Source organism: Cebus imitator, unplaced genomic scaffold, assembly GCF_001604975.1.
Source record: "Cebus imitator isolate Cc_AM_T3 unplaced genomic scaffold, Cebus_imitator-1.0 Scaffold277, whole genome shotgun sequence".
In the NCBI taxonomy this organism is placed as follows: Eukaryota; Metazoa; Chordata; class Mammalia; order Primates; family Cebidae; genus Cebus; species Cebus imitator.
The window spans coordinates 167,911-191,499 of record NW_016107592.1 but is presented as its reverse complement, the minus strand read 5'-3'; the positions used below and the strand labels follow the sequence as shown (position 1 = coordinate 191,499).

The following is a 23,589-nucleotide window of genomic DNA, read 5'->3' as shown; positions in this document are numbered from 1 at the left end:
CAAGACCAGCCTGGCCAACATGGTGAAAACCCATCTCCACTAAAAATACAAAAATTAACTGGGTATGGTAGCACACACCTGTAGTCCCAGCTACTGAGGAGGTTGAGGCACGACAGTCACTTGAACTTAGAAATGCAGAGGTTGTAGTAAGCCAAGCAGCACTGCACTCCAGCGTGGGAGGCAGAGCGAGACTCTATCTCAAAAAATAAAAATTATGTAACATGTATAATAGTAAGAAGTCTAAAAAAAAGTTAAAGAAATAGCGCCATTGGTTTGAGACTATATATTGGTTAAATATAGCCAACTGCTCTGAAGAAACAAAGAAAAGAGATATACTTGTTGTCTGTTGATGACAAGCCAATTAATAGATTAGATCTGTAGTGGCATATCTGTTTCCTCTGGTTAGTTAATAGTAATTATCTCTAATATATTCTCTGGGCTCATTCAGAATGCTTTAAAAATCTAACTTGAAAATAAAAACAGTATTTTAAGGTTTTAATATTTCAGTAGTCTTCAATGATAGCAAGATTAAAGATTTAAAAATAAATAAAATTCTAATTTGAGAAATGATTTATCCACACAATTATGATAAAATCTGATGGGCATTAACTGGCTTACACAGCTTAACAACGAGAGATTCAAACTACTTGAATACATGGCTGGGTTTTTTTTACAAAAAATATTTCCCATGTTTCTGGATTATGAAAGAGGATCATTTCATTGGCTTGTGTCTACTATCCACCACATCCTTTCTGTGTAAATACACTTTACATAATACCTCTACAATAATCTGTGGGATGAATTTTTCTGATGTGCTGTTGATGTGTTAGAATTATAGTACATACCTCAGAGACATTTGATTCACAAATTACCAAATACAGCCAAAATCAAACTAACTTTTTTTTGAAGTATACTACATATACAGAAAAGCACACATAAGTATGCTTATAATGAAATTTGAATTTAATAAAGAATTAAATCTTAAGTGCATTATTCATTCTAAAATAGCAGGTTTGCTCAACTGGCAACATATACAGAAAGGAAAAGCTTCTATAGGCATAATTTTTGTATGCTTGTTAATTTAGTTTTGTTTTGATCTTTTTCAGGATGTGGTGGATACACACCCTGGTCTCACGTTCCTGAAAGATGCTCCAGAATTCCACTCTCGCTATATCACCACGGTAGGCTGAGTCATCTTTTTTCTTAATATAACTCCATAAGTCACCTTTTTATCACTGTCTACTATCCAGAATTTCAAATATCTGTGCAAAAGGTAACATGGACTATAATGATTGTTTTAAGTGAAAGGAAGGTAAAATGAAATTGAATTCATAATTTCTTCATTTTTACCTATTTTCCTTCTTGTTTGTGCCTAATACTTACAATATTAAAGTAATATATTCCTTTTGTCTGGTTTTATGAGGCATACCTTTTGCTGTGCTATGAGTATTGATATTCAGTTGATCTTCAGCATTTCCAAGTAAGACTGAAAAGAATTTTCAACAGCCTGTCCCTGTCCCAGAAAAAGATTGGTCTCTAGTACCTCAAAGTTAGACGTGGAAATGATAATGAAAAATAATTTGTGTGAACAATGTAAGAATTTAAAATATACAAGCCATATATAGTCAGCACGATTAGAAAAAAAAAAAGAATTTAAAATAACAGTGATCATATTCCCATTTTGTGAGGAGCTCGCACTTCCTGTTTCTCAGGCACAGCCTCATTTGGTCTGTCCCAGATAGTGCAGGAATGATGAGTGAGTACACACAGGCCCACAGGGCATGGAGTAGCCATTTCATGCACCCTGCCCTAGCTCGCACATTATCTTTGGGGACATTCCACAGACCAGCCCCAGGGCCATTCACAGACACATTCTTAAATGAGATGGCCCTTGCCTGTGGCTCAGATTCCTCAGCTAAACGGGGCAATCTCTTCTGAGGACCACCCGCCTATACTTAGGGTACAGTTTGTTGGCCAAGGATATGTGAGGTTCTGCCGAGTTACAAAATACTACTGTTTTCTTCTCCTCCTGCAGAACTTTATTTTTCATTCAGTGCTTTTGCATTGGCTCTTTTGTCCTGCAAGAGTTGGGTTGGAAAAAGAAAAAATTTTGTAAGATTTTATTTGAGCCAGAAGGTGTCACTGTTATCTAAGACAATCTCAGAAGTTATTTTTTCCTGTTAACTGTGACTCTCTACTAAATTACCTCTACCACAATCAACCTGGCCTGTCGCCCTCATTTCAAACTTTGTTTATTTCTAATTGGCTCCCTGTTACCACCCTGATTGCCCTGTAGTCTAGCCTCCACAAAGCAAACAATTGTCCTTTAAAAAAATCACCCAGATCATGTCACTCCTCTGCTCAAACCTGCCAGTAGTTTCCTAGCTCATACAGAATAAAACCCAAAGTCCTTGCCAAAACTCTCCATTATCCTCCCACATCCTGGCAACCCCTGCTTTCTGATCTTATCTCCTACCTCCCACTCCTTTGCTTACTCTGCTTCAGCCACAATGAGCTGAGCGAACCAAACCCACTTCTGCCTCAGATGCTTTGTTCTTCCTCTTTCCTTTGCTTGGAATCCTCTTCCTACAGATTTCCACATTGTCACTCCCCAATTTCATCCAGATACCTGTTCCCTTATTTAGTGAGGCTTTCCGTGATCACTCTCTGTTTTTGTAACCTTTCTTTCTCTACCCTCTCCCACTTCACTCTGTTCCTTTTCCTGCTTTATTTTTCTTCTTAGCTCTAATCATCTGATATTTAATTTTTTGTTTGTTTATTGTCCATCTCCATCTCTGTAATATAAGCTCCAGGTGAGCAGGAACTTTGTCTATATCCTCAGTACCTGGAATAGTACCCTAGAATAGCAGAATACCTAGAACAGTACCTAGAATAGTACCCTGGAATAATACACACAGTCAATATGTACTGAGTGAATACATGAAATTATCCATGTTTTAAGAATTCTAGGCCAGGTGCAGTGGCCCATGCCTGTAATCCCAGCACTTTGGGAGCCTGAGGCAGGCAGATTATTTGAGGCCAGACATTCAAGACCAGCTTGGCCAACGTGGTAAAACCCCATCTCTCCTAAAAATATAAAAGTTAGCCGGGCATGATGCTGCGCATCTGTAGTCCCAGCTACTTGGGAGACTGAGGCATGGGAATCACTTGAGCCCAGGAGGCAGAGGTTACCATGAGCCGAGATTCTCACCACTGCACTCCAGCCTAGGAGGCAAAGCAAGACTCTGTCTCAAAAAAAAAAAAAAAAAAAAAAAAAAAAAGTTCTTCACTAGCTCTGGCTGCAATCCCAAAGGGAATTATTGAGTTCTGAATATTGACTGTTCAGAAAACACAGGACATATTAACACCATAATTTACACTCTTAAGAGTTGGAAAAGATGTTAGAAATAAGCTAGTCCAAACAAGTTGGAATTAAACTAGTCCAAACTATTGGCATGTATTCTTAGAGATGTTAAAGAACAAAAAAGTAAAATGAAAATAAATTTTTTCTCTATGCTTTCTAGTTTGCTATTTCCTTTTTTTTTCTTTCATAATCTTAATGAACATGTAGTTTAATATTTTTTGAAGTACTTGGACATTCAGTGGTATTTGGTCATCCAGCAAGTGGTCCCCAGGAAGTTTTATATTTTAGACTGAAAAGCCATGAAACCATTTTGTTCACATATAATTCACATTTACTAATAAATAGTGCCATGTTAATAATAGTTGAACAAAATGAACTATACTGGTCAATAGGGTAGAGTTAATTATCTCTGCTGTAATATTTTCATGACATTTGCATATAACTTTACATTTGTTAAATTTACACTTTGTTAATAGTATTTTGCTGCTTTATCTCCAATGCACAAAAGTGAATCTATTACTCAGAAATAGTCACTTGTGTAAAATACTTGTGATAAAATGATAATATGGCTACTCAAAACAGCACCATAACATAAATAGTAAACAAGACCTAACTGAGAACATTTCATGTGAATATGTACTCAGATAAGTGAATAACTGTCACTGTGATAAACTCACAAAAAGGGCAAATAAAAAGTATAAAAACAATATCTGGAAATAGAATTTTATTAGACTGGTTATCTGTTCTCCTCAGTGCCTTTTCTGTTATGAAACTTGGTCAAATAATGGCATGAAGTCATTGAAACCATTGCATTATTTCAGAGTACAGTGAGTTTTTCTAGAACAAATATAAAATAAGGCCTTCTTGTATGAAATTAATTTTGTTGTTAGACATAAAAGTGACCAAACTAAAAAGGCCATCAATCATTCTCTACCCTGCTCATGGCAAAAACAGATAGGTTCACACTATTTCTAAGACACATATAAAGCCCAGCCTCAGAATTAATGACAACTGTCTCAGAAAAAGGAAAATGATTTTATCATGTGACCCTATTGAATGTTAACATAACCTTCATGGCATACAGTATAGAAGAACAATTATTATGTTTGCATGCTAGTGTTCCTTAGTTATTTCAGTTTGCATTTGGAAGAAACCACTGACACAGAATATGATTCAAATATTAGGTTATGTGTAGATATATGATGAAGGAAAGTTAGAAAACTTTTGTTTTCTATGTATCATTGAAAATCTGTGTTACGGGCCGGGCGCGGTGGCTCAAGCCTGTAATCCCAGCACTTTGGGAGGCTGAGGCGGGTGGATCACGAGGTCAAGAGATCGAGACCATCCTGGTCAACATGGTGAAACCCCGTCTCTACTAAAACTACAAAAAATTAGCTGGGCATGGTGGTGCGTGCCTGTAATCCCAGCTACTCAGGAGGCTGAGACAGGAGAATTGCCTGAACCCAGGAGGCGGAGGTTGCGGTGAGCCGAGATCGCGCCATTGCACTCCAGCCTGGGTAACAAGAGTGAAACTCCATCTCAAAAAAAAAAAAAAAAAAGAAAATCTGTGTTACAGGAAAAGACTTTGTTTAGCTAATTTGTCAGTGTTTTTAGACTGGAAAAATAGACCACCAGCTATGTGTACAGCAAAGAAGGACATCAGTACCCAAAAAAGAGATTGAACCTAAAGTCAGTCTGTATTCTTATTTCCAAAAAGAGTTAGCAGTTGAGAAATAAGTCTTTGATATTGAATGAAAATGAAAATTGGAAATACCAGAAATCATCACCCTTGAGTGCAGTTTTACATGCTGTGCAAAAATTGCCATTGAATAAAAAGGTTTTGCCTATCCAAACCGACATATGCCAACTTTTGAGGAAAGAAGTGCTCACTTGAGTTTTTAAAATAAGCAATGAGATTTAAAATACGTCTTTATGACACTGGTGCTGGCAGTAAAGATATTTCTGTGGCTTGCTCCACTGCGTGTCTTAGTGATATATTCAGTATCTTGATTGGCCTGAATCCACCACTGTAGGCTGAAATGCCAGGATTTTCCTTGTGGAGGACAAGATACTGATTTTCCTAGATGACTAAGCTATGGTGGAGACGGCTCACACTAAGAGCTTACTAACTCTTCCCCCATGAAGACTTTTCCTCTTAACAGAGAAAAAAAATATTTTTATTAGATACATTTTTTTAAAGTCCTAACTCTACAGAAGACCATGCAGAAATACTTATCTGAGCTGTGTTAACCAAAGAGTGAATTTGAAATCTGTTCACCACTCCTGCCAAGTGACAGCCAGGCTTCTAGCATTGGAGTTTGTTCTTCTGTACACATACATAGTAAAATTATTTGTAACTTCTATGTCTGTATTTAATTCATTTGTCAAAAACTGTATGACAGAGCCATCAAACATTTCCATTCCTGGTGACCTATATTTGTGAATTCGAGGTTTCCAATTCAATAGATACCAAGAAGAAAGGAAACTGACTTATTCAACTTGTATATCAAATTGACTAAAGACCCCTTAGTGAAAGATGGCCAAATTTCATTTATTTCACTAGTAGTAAATAGTTGTTCTAATTATGATTTATTTTTTAATTTTATTTGATATTTTAAATGGTGATGAATTTTATTTACTTAAAAGTGAGCAGTTAGAAAAACAATAGTGGTTAAAGTAGAGTCAGCAGCTACATGCTTTACCACTAGATGGTGCTCCTACCTCAACCATCTAAAGTGCTGAATCAGTGATGTGGAAACCAACAAATGTGCTGATGAAGTGTGGTTTTCCTTTTGCAACCAGGTTATTCAGAGAATATTCTACACAGAATAAGGAAATTTAGGCTGTGAAAAATGGAATACAAATACATTGTTTTATAGTATTAGAAAAGTAGGTTAGCACAGGCTAAAAATAGGAAATGTCTAACAATCAAACTGCAGATTTTTAAAATTCTGTTAAAAAGAAGAGGAGATAAAATAAGCAAGAATGAATACAAATTATAAAGTTTTATAATTTTTAACACAGTAATTTCATAAATTACGTAAAGTATTTGAGTATATAAATTTTAGATAGAAAACTTATACTGTGAGATAAATTTACATTCAAAATCAAGAAATAAGACAAAAATCACCCAGGCATGGTGGCTCCCACTTGTAATCACAGGCACTTTGGGAGGCTGAGGCTGTGGATCACAAGATCAGGAGTTTGAAACCAGCCTGGCCAATATGGTAAAACCCTGTCTGTATTAAAAATACAAAAATTAGCCAGGCATGATGGCACACATCTATAATCCCAGCTACTCAGGAGGCTGAGGCAGAGAATTGCTTGAACCTGGGAGGTGGAGGTTGCAGTGAGCCGAGATCACCACTGCGCTCTAGCCTGGGTGACAGAGCAAGACTCCATCTCAAAAAAAAAAAAATCTTCAACAGAAAAATGTGGAGTAATTAATAATATGTATTGAAACTGACTTTAACTTGAGAGAGAGGAGACATGGAATTATGATAAATGAAATTCTTAATGTTTATTTTCATACATAAAATTTCTGTGCTAAAAATCCTCCATCATTTTTATATAAACTTCTGCCAAGCTAGTGCTAAGAATGCAATATTGAGTAAGACATGTTCTCTGTCCTCAGTGTCCCTCAGAGTCTGAGTGGTTGGGGCCAGTAGAGAAATTAGACACTGGCTAGTCCCAGCTCCCACCTAAGTCAGGAATCCTGTCAGCTTCTTCGTAAATACTTGTGGTGAAAAGAAACTTCACAAAAACTCATTGCTTTATAGGGCTAATTTTAGGAAAGTCTTCCTTATATTGAAGCATTTCATTATAAATACATTTCTATCTAGCAGTTCTAATTCTTCCCTTTGGTGCAACACAGAACAAGTCAGCTTCTTCTTGCACCCAATAGCCACTCAGATCTTGATCACCTCTAAAATGTAGTCTTATTTTTTTCTCAAGATTAAACATTACTATATTAGTAGCATCTTTCACTATCATTTTGAATATAGTACACTTCCCTGTTTTGTGTTTTTTGCACATTTTATATGATTCTGTCTATAAATAATAGAGAACAAGTACTGATATATATGAAATACTAATTAGAGAAATTAGAGACCTTTCTTGGGTTGGAATCCATCTGCTATGCAAAATTCTGAGTAGAGTTGTTCAAATATTTATGAAGCCAACTGTATTCTCTTAACACAAAGATAATACAAAAATCTTTGTTCCACAACTTTCAAACCTCATTATTTTATCAAGTAGTTATGGACAACCTGATATACAGAGAGCACCATATAAGATGCTGGAATACAAGTCAAGAAAGACCTAGTCTCTTAGTGTTTGGAGGTGATGATGGTCAGGTGCACCAGAGTTTAGAATGTAACCACAGGGACAGCTAGAGGAGGCTCAGGTGGCAGTGGGAGGAAAGAAGGTAGAACTCCAGTCAGTCCCTGTTCTGGGACCTCCTATGGAGTGTGGCACTCGAGCCCAATTCTGGAGGGTCAGAGGGGTTAGCCGTGATAGCAGAGGTGGGGTGGTGAAGGCTGGACAGCTGAAATCTAGACTTTCATCCTGATATTAGTTTTTTCCCTGTTCAGTTGAAGAACCACTCTTTCTGCTGAAGAATCCAGAAAAGAAAGGTGGTTTAGTCCCACATTAGGCCTATTCTTGGGAAAGATATCCAAATATCTTGCCTCCTTTGTTCTTCTTTTTCAAAATAGCTTGAAAAAGAGATCTAATCTCTTCCATGATAAAACCACCAAAGATAAAGGATTTCTGTATTATTACACTACCAAAATAAAAGCAAAATGCACCCTCGCCCTCTCCCCCCAAAAATAAAGCTGCTTAAATTACTCTTCTTACCACTGCTTCCTTTAGGAGAATAAAAGTAATCGGTGAAAGGGAAATAAAGTAGGTAGGAATGACTGCAGGTAAAATTGTTGAGGATACACTGTGACCTCCTACCTCCAGGACTGCAGCTTCCATCTTCCTTCTCTGATCCTCTCCTACAGCACAGCACACACATCCTCAACCTAGACACATTTGCTGCTTATCTCTTCTCCCATTCTATCCAAGGTTTTCTCCATAGTTGCAATTCTGCTGAACTCATTAAAACACCAGGTAATAACAAATATGTTCATGCCCAAATAAAAGTTAGGATATAACTTATCCCAGATGTATTTGAATTTCCATAGAGAGTCTTGAAGACTCTTGGTCTCAAGTGAATAAGATGATAATAACTAGAATAAGGCCCTCTTAAATCATATCACCTTGATAGCCATCCTTCTGACCAGTTAATCATTAAGCCAACCCAGCAGATATTTCCCACCTCATATGCCTTCCCAAAACATTGAGCCCAGTAAGCATTACTTGAATCAGGCATTACTGTATAAATTAGAGGTAAACAAAAGAAGTGATGTGAGGGCAGCTGGGAAGTGAAGACTTGTGTACAGAGTATCTTTTTTATTCTCAGAAGTGTAGAGGCAGATTTAGAAAATAAAGATGTAGATTTAAACATACCGTGCTGATTTTTACTAGGAATTACACTTAACATAATCAAAAAACTAAAAGTTAAATTGGTCCCAAGTATGTTCATAAGATGGCCTTTGAGAAAGTAGTGGAGATCTTTAATGTTTTTATTTGGTTTTATTTTCCTTTTGGAACCAGGTTATTCAGAGAATATTCTACACAGTCAACAGATCTTGGAGTGGAAAAATTACTTCGATGGAGATAAGAAAAAGCAACTTTTTGCAAGTATGCCTTTCATTAGAATTCATGTGTAATCAGCAATTTTATTTAACAAATATTTGAGTGCTTACTCTGTTCAAAGCACTGTCAGTACTTAGTCATTAAACAGTTATCAAATACCTCTCCTGGGACACTGGAATGTTTTGGGTGAAGGGGTAAAAACGAAGAGAATAATAAGGGATCTCTGCCTGCAGGCATGTACTCTGGAGCAAAAGAGAGAAATATAGAGACACCACACCTGACTTGATAAATTCCATAGACATGTCTAAAAACATGTAGAGAAGGCTTCACAATAGATGAGCCTGGAGGGGTGGGCTGGGGCTAGGTTGGGAAGAGTCTTGGAAAGGCATTAGAAGATTTTGAAATTGATCTTTTCAGCAATGATTCTGTATCCAGCACCTGTTAGATAAAAGTACTAAAAATTCCTTTTAAGAAAGAATACAGTTTATTCAATTATTTTATTCATTTTACCAAATGAGAGAGAAAGTATTGACCACTAGTGGGAGCCTTTTACCGAAGTAATTTTCATGCCTGATTAAGCTTCTATAAACATAAAAAAAAATGAAATTGTTCAAACTTGGGAGATAATGAAATGTTTTATTTTTATGAATCATGCTAAATGAAATTTAGGCTAATAATACAACCTTATTTACTCTTTATTTTTTCCTATCTTCATTTGAGACAGACAAAATAATGAAGACTTGGCAAAATTAGCAGTCCATGATGGATATACAAACTTTTTTTTATTCTAAAATGAACAGTCATCATCACAGTCAGTGTTGATATTTATTGAACACCTGATGCCTGCCTGGGCTCTCAGTAGGTAATATGGGATGGGTTAAAATGTCAGTAATTCCATAATACCTCAAGAGTAATAATAATAATCTCCCACTTTCCTGAAGCACATTATAGATTGTAGTTTCTTTATCATTTTTATAATTTATACTCTTTTTTTGTTTCTTTGTTTTTTGAGACAGAGTCTCGCTCTGTTGCTCAGGCTGGAGTGCAGTGGTGCAATCTCGGCTTACCACAACCTCCACCTCCCAAGCTCAAGTGATTTTCCTGCCTCAACCTCCCAAGTAGCTAGGACTATAGGCGTGTGCCACCATGCCCGGCTAATTTTTGTATTTTTAGTAGAGCCGAGGTTTCACTATGTTGGCCAAGCTGGTCTCAAACTCCTAACCTCATTATCCACCTGTCTCAGCCTCCCAAAGTGCTGGGATTAAGGTATGAGCCACTGCACCCAGCCTAATCCATATTTTTTCTTTTTTTCTTTTTCGGCTTTTAAAATTAATCCATTTTTTTTAGCCAATTGATAAAATTGGAGGCCCAAATAAATGATTTCTGTAAGATTACACACCAAGTGAGTTGCTGAACTGGAAAAAGAACTCAAGTGTTCTGCTTCCTAAAGCATGAATTATTTTCTCCTCCATTTCCTTCCCTGCCCTTCGCCTTAGTCTTCCTCTTGGTACATAAACAATACTCATAAGACATTCAAATAATATGAACACATCTAGAGTAATAAGTAAACAGAAGTCGCTATTTATTCTTCACTTACTATTTTACTCCGTTTCCCCAGAGGGGGACCCTTATCGTCTGTGGTTTTATTCTCTTGTAAATATATACAGGTAGTATATAGTTTTGTTTTGTATGGCTGCTATTTTGAGAGTTTTTAAAAATATATGGGTTCATACTATTCTGTTAACTTTGTTTTTTCATTTAACAGTGTCTCAGGGTTCTGTTTATTTCAATTTATATAAGTCTATCTCATTCTTTTACTGCATAATCAATTGCATGGCTAAACTGTAATTAATTATACATTCCTCTGTTGGTGTTCAAATCATTTTCAGAGTTCCTCTATTACAATGATCCAGTAAACATCCTTGTTCCCTCCTCTTGTGTGTGTATGAGTAAGAATGTCTACAGAATAGACCACTGGAGGGAAAATCCTGAATCAAATAGTATGTGCATTTTTAATTTGATAGATTCTGCCAAGTTACCCTCCAAAAAGCCTGCGCTACTTTCACTTACTCAGCAACAAAAGTTGCTGTCTTCTTCATTTGATGCCAGTCCAGTGGGTAAAAATGATAGCTCTTTGCTTCTAAATATGTGTTTTATTGTAAGTGTTCTGCTTCTTACATATCAAAGGGCATTTTATAAAACAAAATATTATAAGCAAGTTTGGAAAACAGAAGAGAAACTATATTTTATCACCCTTATACAACTAGTATCATTTTTGTCTGTATTCATCTAGTCTCATTCATATGAATGTACGTATGTTTAGGACTTTACATTGTTCTTAGTGGGTACAATCTTCTATATTTTGTAAGTACCATGTCATGATTTTCAGTGTAAACTTTTTAATTGTTACTGGCTGCATAATCTTCTATTAAGCAGATTTACCATAACTTAATAATAACAATTTATGTTATTTGTAATTTGCCAGAGCACTTTGGTTTACCAGTGTTTATATTTTAAAAAATAATTTTTTGTCAGAATACTAACATTTGCATTATGAAATAGTCCTCCTTGTTCCTTATGTTTTTTACCTTGCACTCTATATTATTTTTTGTTAAATTTAACCATGTATGTTTGTCCATCTTTTTTTTTTTTAACCTTCATTATACTTTTTTTAGATGTATCCCTTATAGATGCATGTAGGTAGGTCTGTTTTGGGGGCATGGTTTTAATACTCAATCAAAAAACATTTTAATAGAGAGATGTAATTTACTTATCTTTATTGTGACTATTCATATATCTGATTTTATTTCTGCCATTTCATTTTGGTTTTTTAATATTTCTTATGTTTTCTGTGGTTTATTCTTCTAAGTCTTTCACTTCTGAAAATGTCTTTATCTGCGTACTTATATAATAATTTGGCTGACTAGAGAATTGTGGGTTCAATATCATTGATTCTGGTGTTTGCCCTAGGGGAATACAGTGAGTCAGGGAAGATCCAGGTTTACTTCCAGCTCTGAGCCCTGCATCTCTACCTGCCATGCCTATGCCAGGCCACCATGTATCATCTGTTGTATATATGAGTAACCTTTGTGATATATAAACTTGATTTTATTACAAAACCAAATCCTCTATGTAGATGCCTACTCCTCTTAATATTGCTCACATAACTTTGAAAGTTAAAAACTGTTTGTTTCTGGCCAAGTAATTAAGACTGTGATCCAATTGTTCTGTGCATGCTAGTCTCTGACCTCTGACCAACATAGTCCCCAAGGTAATGGTACTTTCCTTCCCCTGCTTTTATATCCTCCACTGCATCCAGCCCTTCACTGAGCATATTACAGAGCTCAGTAAATTCTTATAGATAGATCAGTTGCTTAAAGATAGGATGAGGTTGCCTATTAAAAGGTTTCTGATTTGGTACCAGAAACAAAATGTTAAATTCAGTTTAAAACAGAAATTCACTAGACTCTGTACAGTGGCCAAAGCTGCTTTTTCATAATTTTTAAATTCTTCTTTTCATATCATTTCAGACCCTAGCACTTTTGGAAGAAGAGGAAGATATAAACCAAATTACAGATTACTTCTCCTATGAACATTTCTATGTTATTTATTGTAAATTCTGGGAACTAGATACTGATCACGACCTCTACATCAGCCAGGCTGATCTGTCTCGATACAATGATCAGGGTGAGTGATTCTGTAGATGCTAAGACTTAACCATTTTGAAGAGTTATATAAATCATCACTACTCATTAGGAGAAATTCCCGTTTCCTAAATTCTAAACCTCATCAAGTCCTCTTTACAAGCCAGGAATTTTTAAGCGGGGATGAGTGAAGATAATATAATTTTTTTATTAAATTAATAAAAGGCCAGATGTAGGAGAAAGGAGTTTGGAGGTAAGTAAGCAGTCACAGTCTTAGTTTTGATAAAGCGATGAGTCTTTATGCTGGTGTGTATTTTCTGATGATGAGTTGAATAAGATCCACACCTGTGTAAATCTGTTTGAAAGAGAGTATGTATGCACGTTTGTAAACTTTTCCACTTAACAATATTTCTGTAAAAACCCAAGGATGAAAATAATGTTTCTAATTTGCCAAGTTTTGTTTTCAAGGATTCACAAAAACTTACTTTTGGAAATTTAGTTCCATATTGTCTCTGCAGATGAATTTTGTGTGCTTTCTTTTGTCAGAAAGCAATTACATAATACATGATAATCCCCTTTTTGCTTCATTTTGCCAGTGTGAAATCTAGAACCTATTGCCTACTGATTTAATATTATTATTTTTTTGAGACAGGGTCTCACTTTGTCACCCAGGCTGGAATGCAGTAGCATGAACACAGCTCACTGTAGCCTCGACCTCCTGGGCTCAAGCCATCCTCCCACCTCAGCCCCTAAGTAGTTGGGACTACAGGCACATGCCACCACACCTGGCTAATTTTTTTTGTATTTTTTGTAAAGATGATGGTATGGTTTGGCTATGTTCCCACCCATATCTCATCTTGAATTGTAGCTCCCATAATCCCCACCTGTTGTGGGAGGGACCCAGTGGCAGGTAATTGAATCATAGGGGTGGTCTTTCTCATGCAGTTCTCGTGATACTGCATAGGTCTCATGAGGTCTGATGGTTTTATAAAGGGGAGTTTCCCTGCACATGCTCTCTTGCCTGCCACCACGTAAGATGTGCCATTGCTTCTCCTTTGCCTTCTTCCATGATTGTGAGGCTTCCTCAGCCATGTGGAACTGTGAGTCCATTAAACCTCTTTCCGTTATAAATTACCCAGTCTCAGGTATGTCTTTAGTAGCTGCATGAGAACAGTCTAATACAGTAAATTGGTACCAGTAGAGTAGGATGCTGCTTTAAAGATACCTGAAAATGTGGAAGTGACTTTGGAACTAGGTAAAAGGCAGAGGTTGGAACAGTTTGGAGGGCTCAGAAGAAGACATGAACATGTGGGAAACTTTGGAACTTCCTAGAGACTTGTAGAATGGCTTTGACCAAAATGCTGATAGTGATATGGAGAGTAAAAATCCAGGCTTAAGCTCAGGTGGAGATGAGGAACTTCTTGGGAACTAGAGTAAAGGTCACTCTCGCTATGCAAAGAGACTGGTGGCATTTTGCCCCTGCCCTAGAGATCTGTGGAACTTTGAACTCGAGAGAGATGACTTGGGGTATCTGGTGGAAGAAATTCCTAAGTGGCAAAGCATTCGAGAGGTGACAGTGCATAAAAGTTTAGAAAATTTGCAGCCTGATGATGCAGTAGAAAATAAAAACCCATTTTCTGGGGAGAAATTCAAGCCCACTGCAGAAGTTTGCATAAATAACCAGGAGCCAAATGCTAATAACCAAGGCAATGGGGAAAATGTCTCCAGGGCATGTCAGAGACCTTCATGACAGCCCCTCCCATCATAGGCCTGGAGGCCTAGGAGAGAAAAATGGTTTTCTGGGCTGCCCAGAGCCCCCCTGCTCTATGCAGCCTCTGAATATGGTGTCCTGCATCCTAGCTGTTTCAGCTCTAGCCATGGCCAAAAGGGGCCAACGTTCAGCTCAGGCCATTGCTTCAGAGGGTGAAAACCCCAAGCCTTGGTGGCTTCTTTGGTGTTGGTCCTGTGGGTATACAGAAGTTGAGTATTGAGGTTTGGGAACCTCCACCTAGATTTCAGAGGTTGTATTAAAACACCTGGGTGTCCAGGCAGAAATTTGCTGCATGGGCAGAGCCCTCATGGAGAACCTCTGTTAGGGCAGTATGGAAGGGAAATGTGGGGTTGGAGCCTCCACACGAAGTCCTTACTGGGGCACCAACTAGTGAAGCTATAAGAAGAGGGCCACCATCCTTCAGACCCCAGAATGGTAGATCCACTAACAGCTTGCACTATGTGCCTGGAAAAGCCACAGACACTCAATGCCAGCCCGTGAAAGCAGCCAGGAGGGGAGCTGTACCCTGTAAAGCCACAGGAGTAGAGCTGTCCAAGACCATGGGAATCCACCTCTTGCATCAGTGTGCCCTGGATGTGAGACATAGAGTCAAAAAAGATCATTTTGGAACTTTAATGTTTAATGACTGCACTATTGGATTTCAGAGTTTCATGGGGCCTGTTGCCCCTTTGTTTTGGCTAATTTCTCCCATTGGGAACACATATATTTTAACCAATGCCCATATCCCCATTGTATCTAGGAAGTACCTAAGTTGCTTTTGATTTTACAGGTTCATAGGTGGAAGGGACTTGGGTTGTCTCAGATGAGACTTTGGACTGTGGACTTTTGAGTGAATGCTAAAATGAGTTAAGACTTTGGGGCTGGGCGCGGTGGCTCAAGCCTGTAATCCCAGCACTTTGGGAGGCCAAGGCGGGTGGATCACGAGGTTAAGAGATCGAGACCATCCTGGTCAACAGGGTGAAACCCCATCTCTACTAAAAATACAAAAAATTAGCTGGGCATGGTGGCACATGCCTGTAATCCCAGCTACTCAGGAGGCTGAGGCAGGAGAATTGCCTGAACCCAGGAGGCGGAGGTTGCGGTGAGCCGAGATCGTGCCATTGCACTCCAGCCTGGGTAACAGGAGTGAAACTCCATCTCAAAAAAAAAAAAAAAAAAAAAAGACTTTGGGAGGACTGTTGCGAAAGCATGATTGGTTTTGAAATGTGAGGACCTGAGATTTGGGAGGAGCCATGGGTGGAACAGTATAGTTTGGATGTGTTCCTACCCAAATTTCATCTTGAATTGTAGCTCCCATAATCCCCATGTGTCATGGAAGGGACCCAGTAGGAGTTAACTGAATCATGGGGACAGGTCTTTCCTATGTTGCTCTCTGATAGTGAAGAAGTCTCATGAGAGCTGATGGTTGTATGAAGGGTAGTTCCCCTATACACATCCCTGCTGCCATGTAAGATGTGCCTTTGCTTCTTCTTTGCCTTTGGCCATGATTATGAGGGCTCCCCAGCCTCATGAAAATGTGAGTCCATTAAACCTCTTCCCTTTATAAATTACCCAGTCTCAGGTATGTCTTTATTAGCAGCATAAGAACAGACTAATGCAGATGAGGTTTTGCCATGTTGTCCAGGCTGGTCTCAAACTCCTGAGCTCAAGCAATCCATCTACCTCGGCCTCCCAAACTGCTAGTATTGCAGGCATGATCCACCATACCTGGCCTGACTTAATATTGTTAACTAAGCACCAAATACATTGATTCATTCTTCTCTCATAAGATTGTCCATGTTCTGTCCTTAAATGCTTTCTAATGTTGATTTTTAAATAATACTGTCATTTTTTAGATATAGCAGAGTATAAATGTTAAATAAATGTATTGAATTTTGTTTTTGTTTTTTGGTATGTCTGTTACTAATGGTATGCATCTTAAGAAAAAGCTAATCAGGCTGGTGGCAGTGGCTCATGCCTGTAATACCAAAACTTTAGGAGGCCAAGGCGAGTGGATCACTTGAACCCAAGAGTTCAAGACCAGCCTGGGCAACATGGTGAAACCCTGTCTCTACAAAAAATACAAACATTAAAAAATAAATAATTGCTTTTAAATGACAAAATAAATTCAAAAATTCATCAACCTGTGGTGGCAAATGCCTGTAGTCCCAGCCGCTCAGGAGGCTGAGATGGGAGGATTGCCTGAACCGGGGGAAGTTGAGGACGCAGTGAGCCATGATGGTGCTGCTGCACTCTAGCCTGAGCAACAGGGAGACCCTGTCTCAAAAAAAGAAAAAAAGAAAAGGCTTGTACATGATGTCAGGTTTCACAGAGCTTTGCATATTTAAGAAATAAGTTATTTAAGTTCTTGCTTTAAAATTCTCAGGTACTAAGCAGACATCGAGGGGAAATACTGAAATGTACTTATTGGTCAACATTAGTATTGTTACCTCCCTTTTTCATGTAATCATAACCTTCTTGTCACCAGAATAACATAAAGATGAAGATATTCAGAGGGATGTCAGCTTTTTTAGCTATGCACCTTCCAGTTACCAATGAACACATTGTCTATACAACATGAGCCAGCCTCCAGAGGTCATGCACAACGCTGCGGCTCTAAAACTCCCTCTCTGGATGATATAACCATAATTTCTCATTAAATCCCCAAATACTGTATATACTCACATAGCAACTCACTAACTTCAGAAAAGCAGGTATCTAGGCCTGCATAAATGAAGGGGCCACTGAACACTACATAATTATCCACTCACCAGACTGTCCTTAATGAGACAACATGAAATAACATGATCTTCAATTTTAGGAAGCCAAATCTTCCCAAGCTAAAAAAAAAAGTGCCTTTAAAAAAAAGATTTTGGCTTTGCAGTTAAATATCCTTGCCTTTCCTATATAACCCTCTTTTTTTCTATCTAGTACAAATTATCAACGCCATTATCCAATGTTCAACAAAATATAAAAGGTCTTTATATAAGCTTTGGTGTGTGGCCAGGCATGGCTGTACCAATACACATATTCTCAACTTTCTTTGGCCAAACTAATTTACCTTTATGCTGACTGTACCTAATTGTATGCAGAAGAATTTGATGCTGATAGCTACCAAGTCCCTAGTGACCTTATTGGTCCTGAAGTAGTTTTAGTCAGGATTTTTAACGAGTGTTCCCATTGCCTGGGGAACCTGTTAAAAGAAAGAACAGGTCTCTAGGTCGGTCTCGGGGTGTGTGTGTGTGTGTGTGTGTGTCTCTCTCTCTCTCTCTCTCTTTTCTCTCTCTCTCCCTGCCCCCCAACATGCTAACTTAAACTATAATTGTCTCTTTGAATAAAACTTCCTGATAGAATTTCTAAAAATGTTATATCATGTTAAACCCTGGACTTTCATGGAATGGGAATGGAAGAAAAGTCTGTTTGTAGTGTGTTTTGAGTAGCTTTTAAAAAACTACTTGAAAGTGTTCTCCATTGTTTTAACTTTGTTTTATTTTACATTGTTTTAGGAACTTCCACAAGCAGTTCCCTTTTGAATTTAATGTAAGGATAAAATTTGTCTTGTTTATAGGAAAATCGGTCTCATTGGATAAGATTAATACAAATCCTATACATTTTTGTCTTAGTTGTCAGGATTTTCAGACCTAACTTAGCATTAAGCTATATTAATACTTCCCAGATGTCAGCCACATTCATTTGCCTGTAAAATTATGCATAAATTAAAATGTACTTTCATCATGGAGGATGGTTATGGTTTAGCTTGTAGCTAACAAAAAGCAAATTTATGAAAAGTATTGCCTTTATGGAGCATGATTCTAAACTAGCTTTGTAATTTTTTTTTAAATCTACATTTAGCTTCATCAAACAGAATTATTGAAAGGATCTTCTCTGGGGCAGTAACAAGGTAAGAAAACATTTAATTCTATGTTTAAAAATGAACTACAAGTAATACTGTAACCATCTCATTTTAGCAATGCTTCCTGAATAATTTGGCAGTGCTACTAGACTAAATATTATCCTATAAATCATAGTTATGGCTTAATACAAGACAGTGATTCTTTTTAAAAAAATAATTTCAACTTTTCTGATTCAGGAAATACATGTACAGGTCTGTCACATGGGAACAATGCGTGATGATGAGGTTTGATGTATGGAGGATGCTGTCACACAGGCGTTGAGCACAACGCCCAACAGGCAGTCCCTCAGCCCTCACTCTGCTCACTCCCTACCCACTTCAGCAGACCCCAGTGTCCATTGCTCCCATCTTTATACCCATGTGTACTCAATGTTAGCTTCCACTTACAAGTGAGAACATATGGTATTTGGTTTTCTGTTCCTGTGTTAATTCACTTAGGACAATGGCCTCCAGCTGCCTCCATGTTGTTGCAGGGACATGATTTCATAATTTTTATGGCTGCATAGTATTCAGTGGTATATAGGTACCACATTTTCTTTATCCAGTCTACTGTTGATAGGCATCTAGGTTGATTCCGTGTCTTTGCTGTTGTGAATAGTGCTGGATAAAACATACAAGTGCATGTATATTTTTGGTAGAATGATTTATTTTCCTTTGGGTATATACCCAGTAATGGGATTGCTGGGTCGAATAGTAGTTCTGTTTTAAGTTCTTTGAGAAATCAGCTGCTCTCCACTGCAGCTGGACTCGTTTACATTTGCACCAATAGTGTATAAGCATTCCCTCTTCTCCACAGCCTCACCAGCATGTGTTATATTTGGACTTTTTAGTAATTGCCATTCTGATGTTCTGAGATGGCATTTTGTTGTGGTTTTTATTTGCATTTCTCTAATGATGACTGATGTTGAGATTGTTTCATGTTTGTTGGCTGCCTGTGTGTCTTCTGAGAAGTGTCTGTTCATGTCCTTTGCCCATTTTTAAATGCGGTTGTTTTTTGCTTGTTGATTTAAGTTCCTTATAGATTCTGGATATTAGACCTCTGTTGGATACATAGTTTGAGAATATTTTCTCCAATTCTGTAGGTTATCTGTTAAATCTGCTGATAGTTTCTTTTGTTGTGCAAAAGCTCTTTAGTTTAATTTGGTCCTAATCATCAATTTTTGGTTTTGTTGCAATTGCTTTTGAGGACTTAGCCATAAATTATTTGCCTAGGCTGATGTCAAGAAGGGTATTTCCTAGGTTTTCTTCTAGGATTGTTATAGTTTGAGGTCTAACATTTAATTATTTAATCCATTGTTAATTAATTTTTTTATATGGTGAAAAGTAAGGGTCTCCTTTCATTCTTCTGCATATAGCTAACCAGTTATCCCAGCACTGTTTTATTGAATAGGGAGTCGTCTTTTCATTGTTTTTGTCGACTTTGTCAAATATCACATGCTTGTAGGTGTGCAGCTTTATTTCTGGGCTCTCTATTCTGTTCCATTGATCTATGCGTCTGTTTTTGTACCCGTACCATGCTGTGTGGGTTACAGTAGCCTTATAGTGTAGTTTGAAGTCAAGTGCTGTGATACCTCTGGCTTGGTTGTTTTTGCTTTAGCTATTTGGGCTTTGTTTTTGGTTCCATATGAATTTTTGAATAGTCCCCCCGCCCCACAAAAAAAAAAAAAAAAACTTCTCTGTGAAAAATGATGTTAGCTTAACAAGTATAGCATTGAATCTGTAAGATTGCCTTGGGCAGTATGGCTATTTTAACGATGTTGATTCTTCCTATCCATGACCATGGAATGTTTTTCCATTGGTTTGCGTGATCTCTGATTTCTTTCAGCAGAGTGTTGTAGTCCTCCCTGTAGAGATTTTTCACCTTCTTGATTAGCCATATTCCTAGGTATTTTATTTTGTGTGTGTGTGTGTGTGTGTGTGGTTATTGTAAATGGGATTGCATTCTTGATTTGGCTCTCAGCTTGAATGCTATTGGTGTATAGAAATGTTACTGATTTTTATATGTTGATTTTGTATCCCGAAACTTTAATAAAATTGTTATTAGTTCTGAAAGCCTTTTGGCATAGTTTTCAGGCTTTTCTAGGTATAGAATCATGTGGTCAGCAAAGAGAGATAATTTGACTTTTCCTATTTGGATGCATTTTATTTCTTTCTCTTGCCTGATTGCTCTGGCTAAGACTTCCAGTACTGTGTTGAATAGAGTAGTGAGAGTGGGCATCCTTGTCTGGTTCTTAAGGGGATTGTTTCTGGCTTTTGTCCTTTCAGTATAATGCTAGCTGTGTATTTGTCATAGATAGCTCTTATTATTTTGAAGCATCTCCCTTTTATGCCTAACATGAGTATTAATCCTATATCTAAATACAGATAACAGTATTTTATCTCAGTGATTATTCACATTCGTATTAAAAATCAGATTTCTTTTCTTTGTATTTGCAAATGCCTTCTGGTTTGGCCCTCTAGGCCTTTGAAGATAAGAATGCTAGTTGCCCTTTATAAGGCATCTAGCATTCTAATTTTTAAAAAAATCAACTGACATAATACTTTATTTCTTAGCCTATCATTCTGATAAACGGTTCTGAGTAATTGCTCAGGAAATTTTATAACCATGTGTTTTCTTCAGGGGAAAAACAATACAGAAAGAGGGAAGAATGAGCTATGCAGATTTTGTTTGGTTTTTGATCTCTGAGGAAGACAAAAGGAATCCTACCAGGTATGACTTCTAAGTTTCCTTTGCCAAGATGCTAAACACATGCACAAAGCTTGAAAAAGTCGTGGTGCATATTATACCTAATGAAGCCAACTCAACCTGGCAATACTAAGGTGAATTAGACTTAGTCTCTGCCGTCTTAGAGCTCTCAGTCTTGGGAGATTGGTACTGAATCCATGTTCATGGCATATCAAGAGAAGTGCTGTTATCCACAGAAACAAAGGTGAAATGACATGTAAGCTGATGACAAGTAGGGCTAGTAAGCATTCGTGTGGAATATGGGAATAGATACTGTGAATTATTTGTTTTATCATCTTACTGGTTAAGTGGTAAACCTTTACCATTAGAGAGAGAAAGCAAATTGTGGATGACTAGTATATAAGAACACATTCTCATTCTGCCAGTTGAATCGTCTGTGCTTTTTCTTGGCACTCTCAGACACACCTTAACAGGATTTATGAATTCACACATTTCTTTCTTTCCATCTCTTGTTTAAGCAAAAAATTTAGATGCCTTACTTCTTATCCCTACTTTGTGTAACATAATGCACTGTAGTTTGTTTTCAGTACCAAGGGAGGGAGGGGTTATAGTCTTTGATGGTGCTTGCAGGTATAACTAACTCAGCTATCTTAATATTGGTTTAAAAAGTTATCTAAATGTTGAATATGACCAGGTATAGTGGTTCACGTCTGTAATGCCAGAACTTTGGGAGGCCAGGGCAGGAGGATCACTTGAGGCCTGGAGTTTGAGACCAGCCTGGGCTCCATCTCTTCAGAAAATTTTTTAAATAGCTGGGAATGGTGATGCACACCTGTAGTCCTAGCTACTCGAGAGGCTGCGGCAGGAGGGTTGCTTGAGGGCAGGAGTTTTTGAGGCTGTAGTGAGCTAGGGTCATGCCATTATACTTCATCCTGGGTATCAGAACAGGACACAATCTCTAAAAAAATAAATAAATATTGAATATATTGTTTAGAAGTTGTTGAAATAAAAATAAGCTATTTCTTGAACAGCTTGTTAGATTATTTTTAAATAACTTTGTTTTCCATTTCAAAAGTAATAATTTACTTAGAAAACATGAATGAGCAGCAGAAAAATAAATTTTAATACCAGTAATTTTAATACCCAGAAAAAAAAAAACTATTAAAAATTGGTGTATATGGTAGTCTTTTTCTTTTTCTTTCTTTATTTTTTTTTTTAAGATGGAGTCTCACTTTGTCACCCAGGCTGGTGTGCAATGATGTGATCTCGGCTCACTGCAACCTCTGCCTCCTGGGTTCAAGTGATTCTCCTGCCTCAGCCTTCTGTGTAGTTAGGATTACAGGTGCACACCACCATGCCTAGCTAATTTTTGTATTTTTTTTAGTAGAGACAAGGTTTCACCCTGTTGGTCAGGCTGGTCAGAAACTCCTGATGATCTGCCTGCCTCGGCCTCCCTAAGTGCTGGGATCACAGGCATGAGCCACCACACCCAGCCATAGTCTTTTTCATATACAGGCATAGTATCTCTTATCTGAAATTCTTGAATACAGAAGTGTTTCAGTTTTTGGATTTTTTCAGATTTTGAACTATTTATGTTATACTTACCAGTTGAGCATCCCAAATCCAAAATCCAAAATGCTCCAGTGACTGTTTCCTTTGAGTATGAGTTTTGATTGTCTTGTTGGTACTTGAAAAGTTTTGGATTTTTGGCTGGGTGCAGCGGCTCACACCTGTAATTCCAGCACTTTGGGAGGCCAAAGCAGGCAGATCACCTGAGGTCAGGAGTTTGAGACCAGCCTGGCCAACATGGTGAAACCCTGTCTCTACTAAAAATGTAAAATATTATCTGGGCATGGTGGTACATGCCTATAATCCCAACTACATGGGAGTCTGAGGCAGGAGAATTGCTTGAACCCAGAAAGTATAGGTTGCAGTGAGCTGAGATTGCACCATTGCACTCCAGCTTGGGTGACAAGAGGAAAACTCCATCGCAAAAAAAAAAAAAAAAAATTAAAGATCTACATGAAATGAAGACATCTCATGTTCATGGATCAGAAGACATCCAATGTTCATGGATCATTGTTAAGATGGCAGTAATTCCCAAACTAATCTTCAGATTCCTAACAAAATACTAGTTAGTTAGAGTCAAAAGTTTTTTTTTGTTTTTTGGGTTTTTTTCCCCCAGAAATGGAAAAGCTGAATCTTGAATTCCTATGGAAATACAAAGAAACCAGAGTAACCAAAACAATCCTGAAAAAGGACAGAAAAATTGTAGGACTCACACTTAGCTATTCCGAAATATTTCACTACAAAGCGAAAGTAAACAAGACTGTGTGGTACTTGTATAATGATGGACATAAAAATAAGTGAAACTGAATTGAGAATTCAGAAATATATCCTCACATTTATGGCTAATTTATTTTCAACAAGGATGCTGGATGCCAAGACAATCCAATGCGGGGAAAACAGTGTTTTTAATAAATAGTGCTGGGACAACTGGATATCATA

The 23,589-nt window shown here is 37.6% G+C and overlaps 1 protein-coding gene across 4 annotated transcripts in view; it reads left to right on the top strand.

Annotated features, from left to right (window-relative positions):
- PPP2R3A (protein phosphatase 2 regulatory subunit B''alpha) overlaps positions 1 to 23,589 on the top strand; it is a 180,597-nt gene that overhangs the window by 123,528 nt on the left and 33,480 nt on the right. For all 4 annotated transcript variants that reach the window (XM_017501023.2, XM_017501022.2, XM_017501019.2 and 1 more), the window contains 5 exons: positions 1,107 to 1,181; positions 9,026 to 9,112; positions 12,598 to 12,754; positions 18,335 to 18,383; positions 21,016 to 21,105. In XM_017501023.2, the coding sequence (XP_017356512.1) occupies positions 1,107 to 1,181; positions 9,026 to 9,112; positions 12,598 to 12,754; positions 18,335 to 18,383; positions 21,016 to 21,105 (458 nt within the window). The remainder of the gene's footprint in view (positions 1 to 1,106; positions 1,182 to 9,025; positions 9,113 to 12,597; positions 12,755 to 18,334; positions 18,384 to 21,015; positions 21,106 to 23,589) is intronic.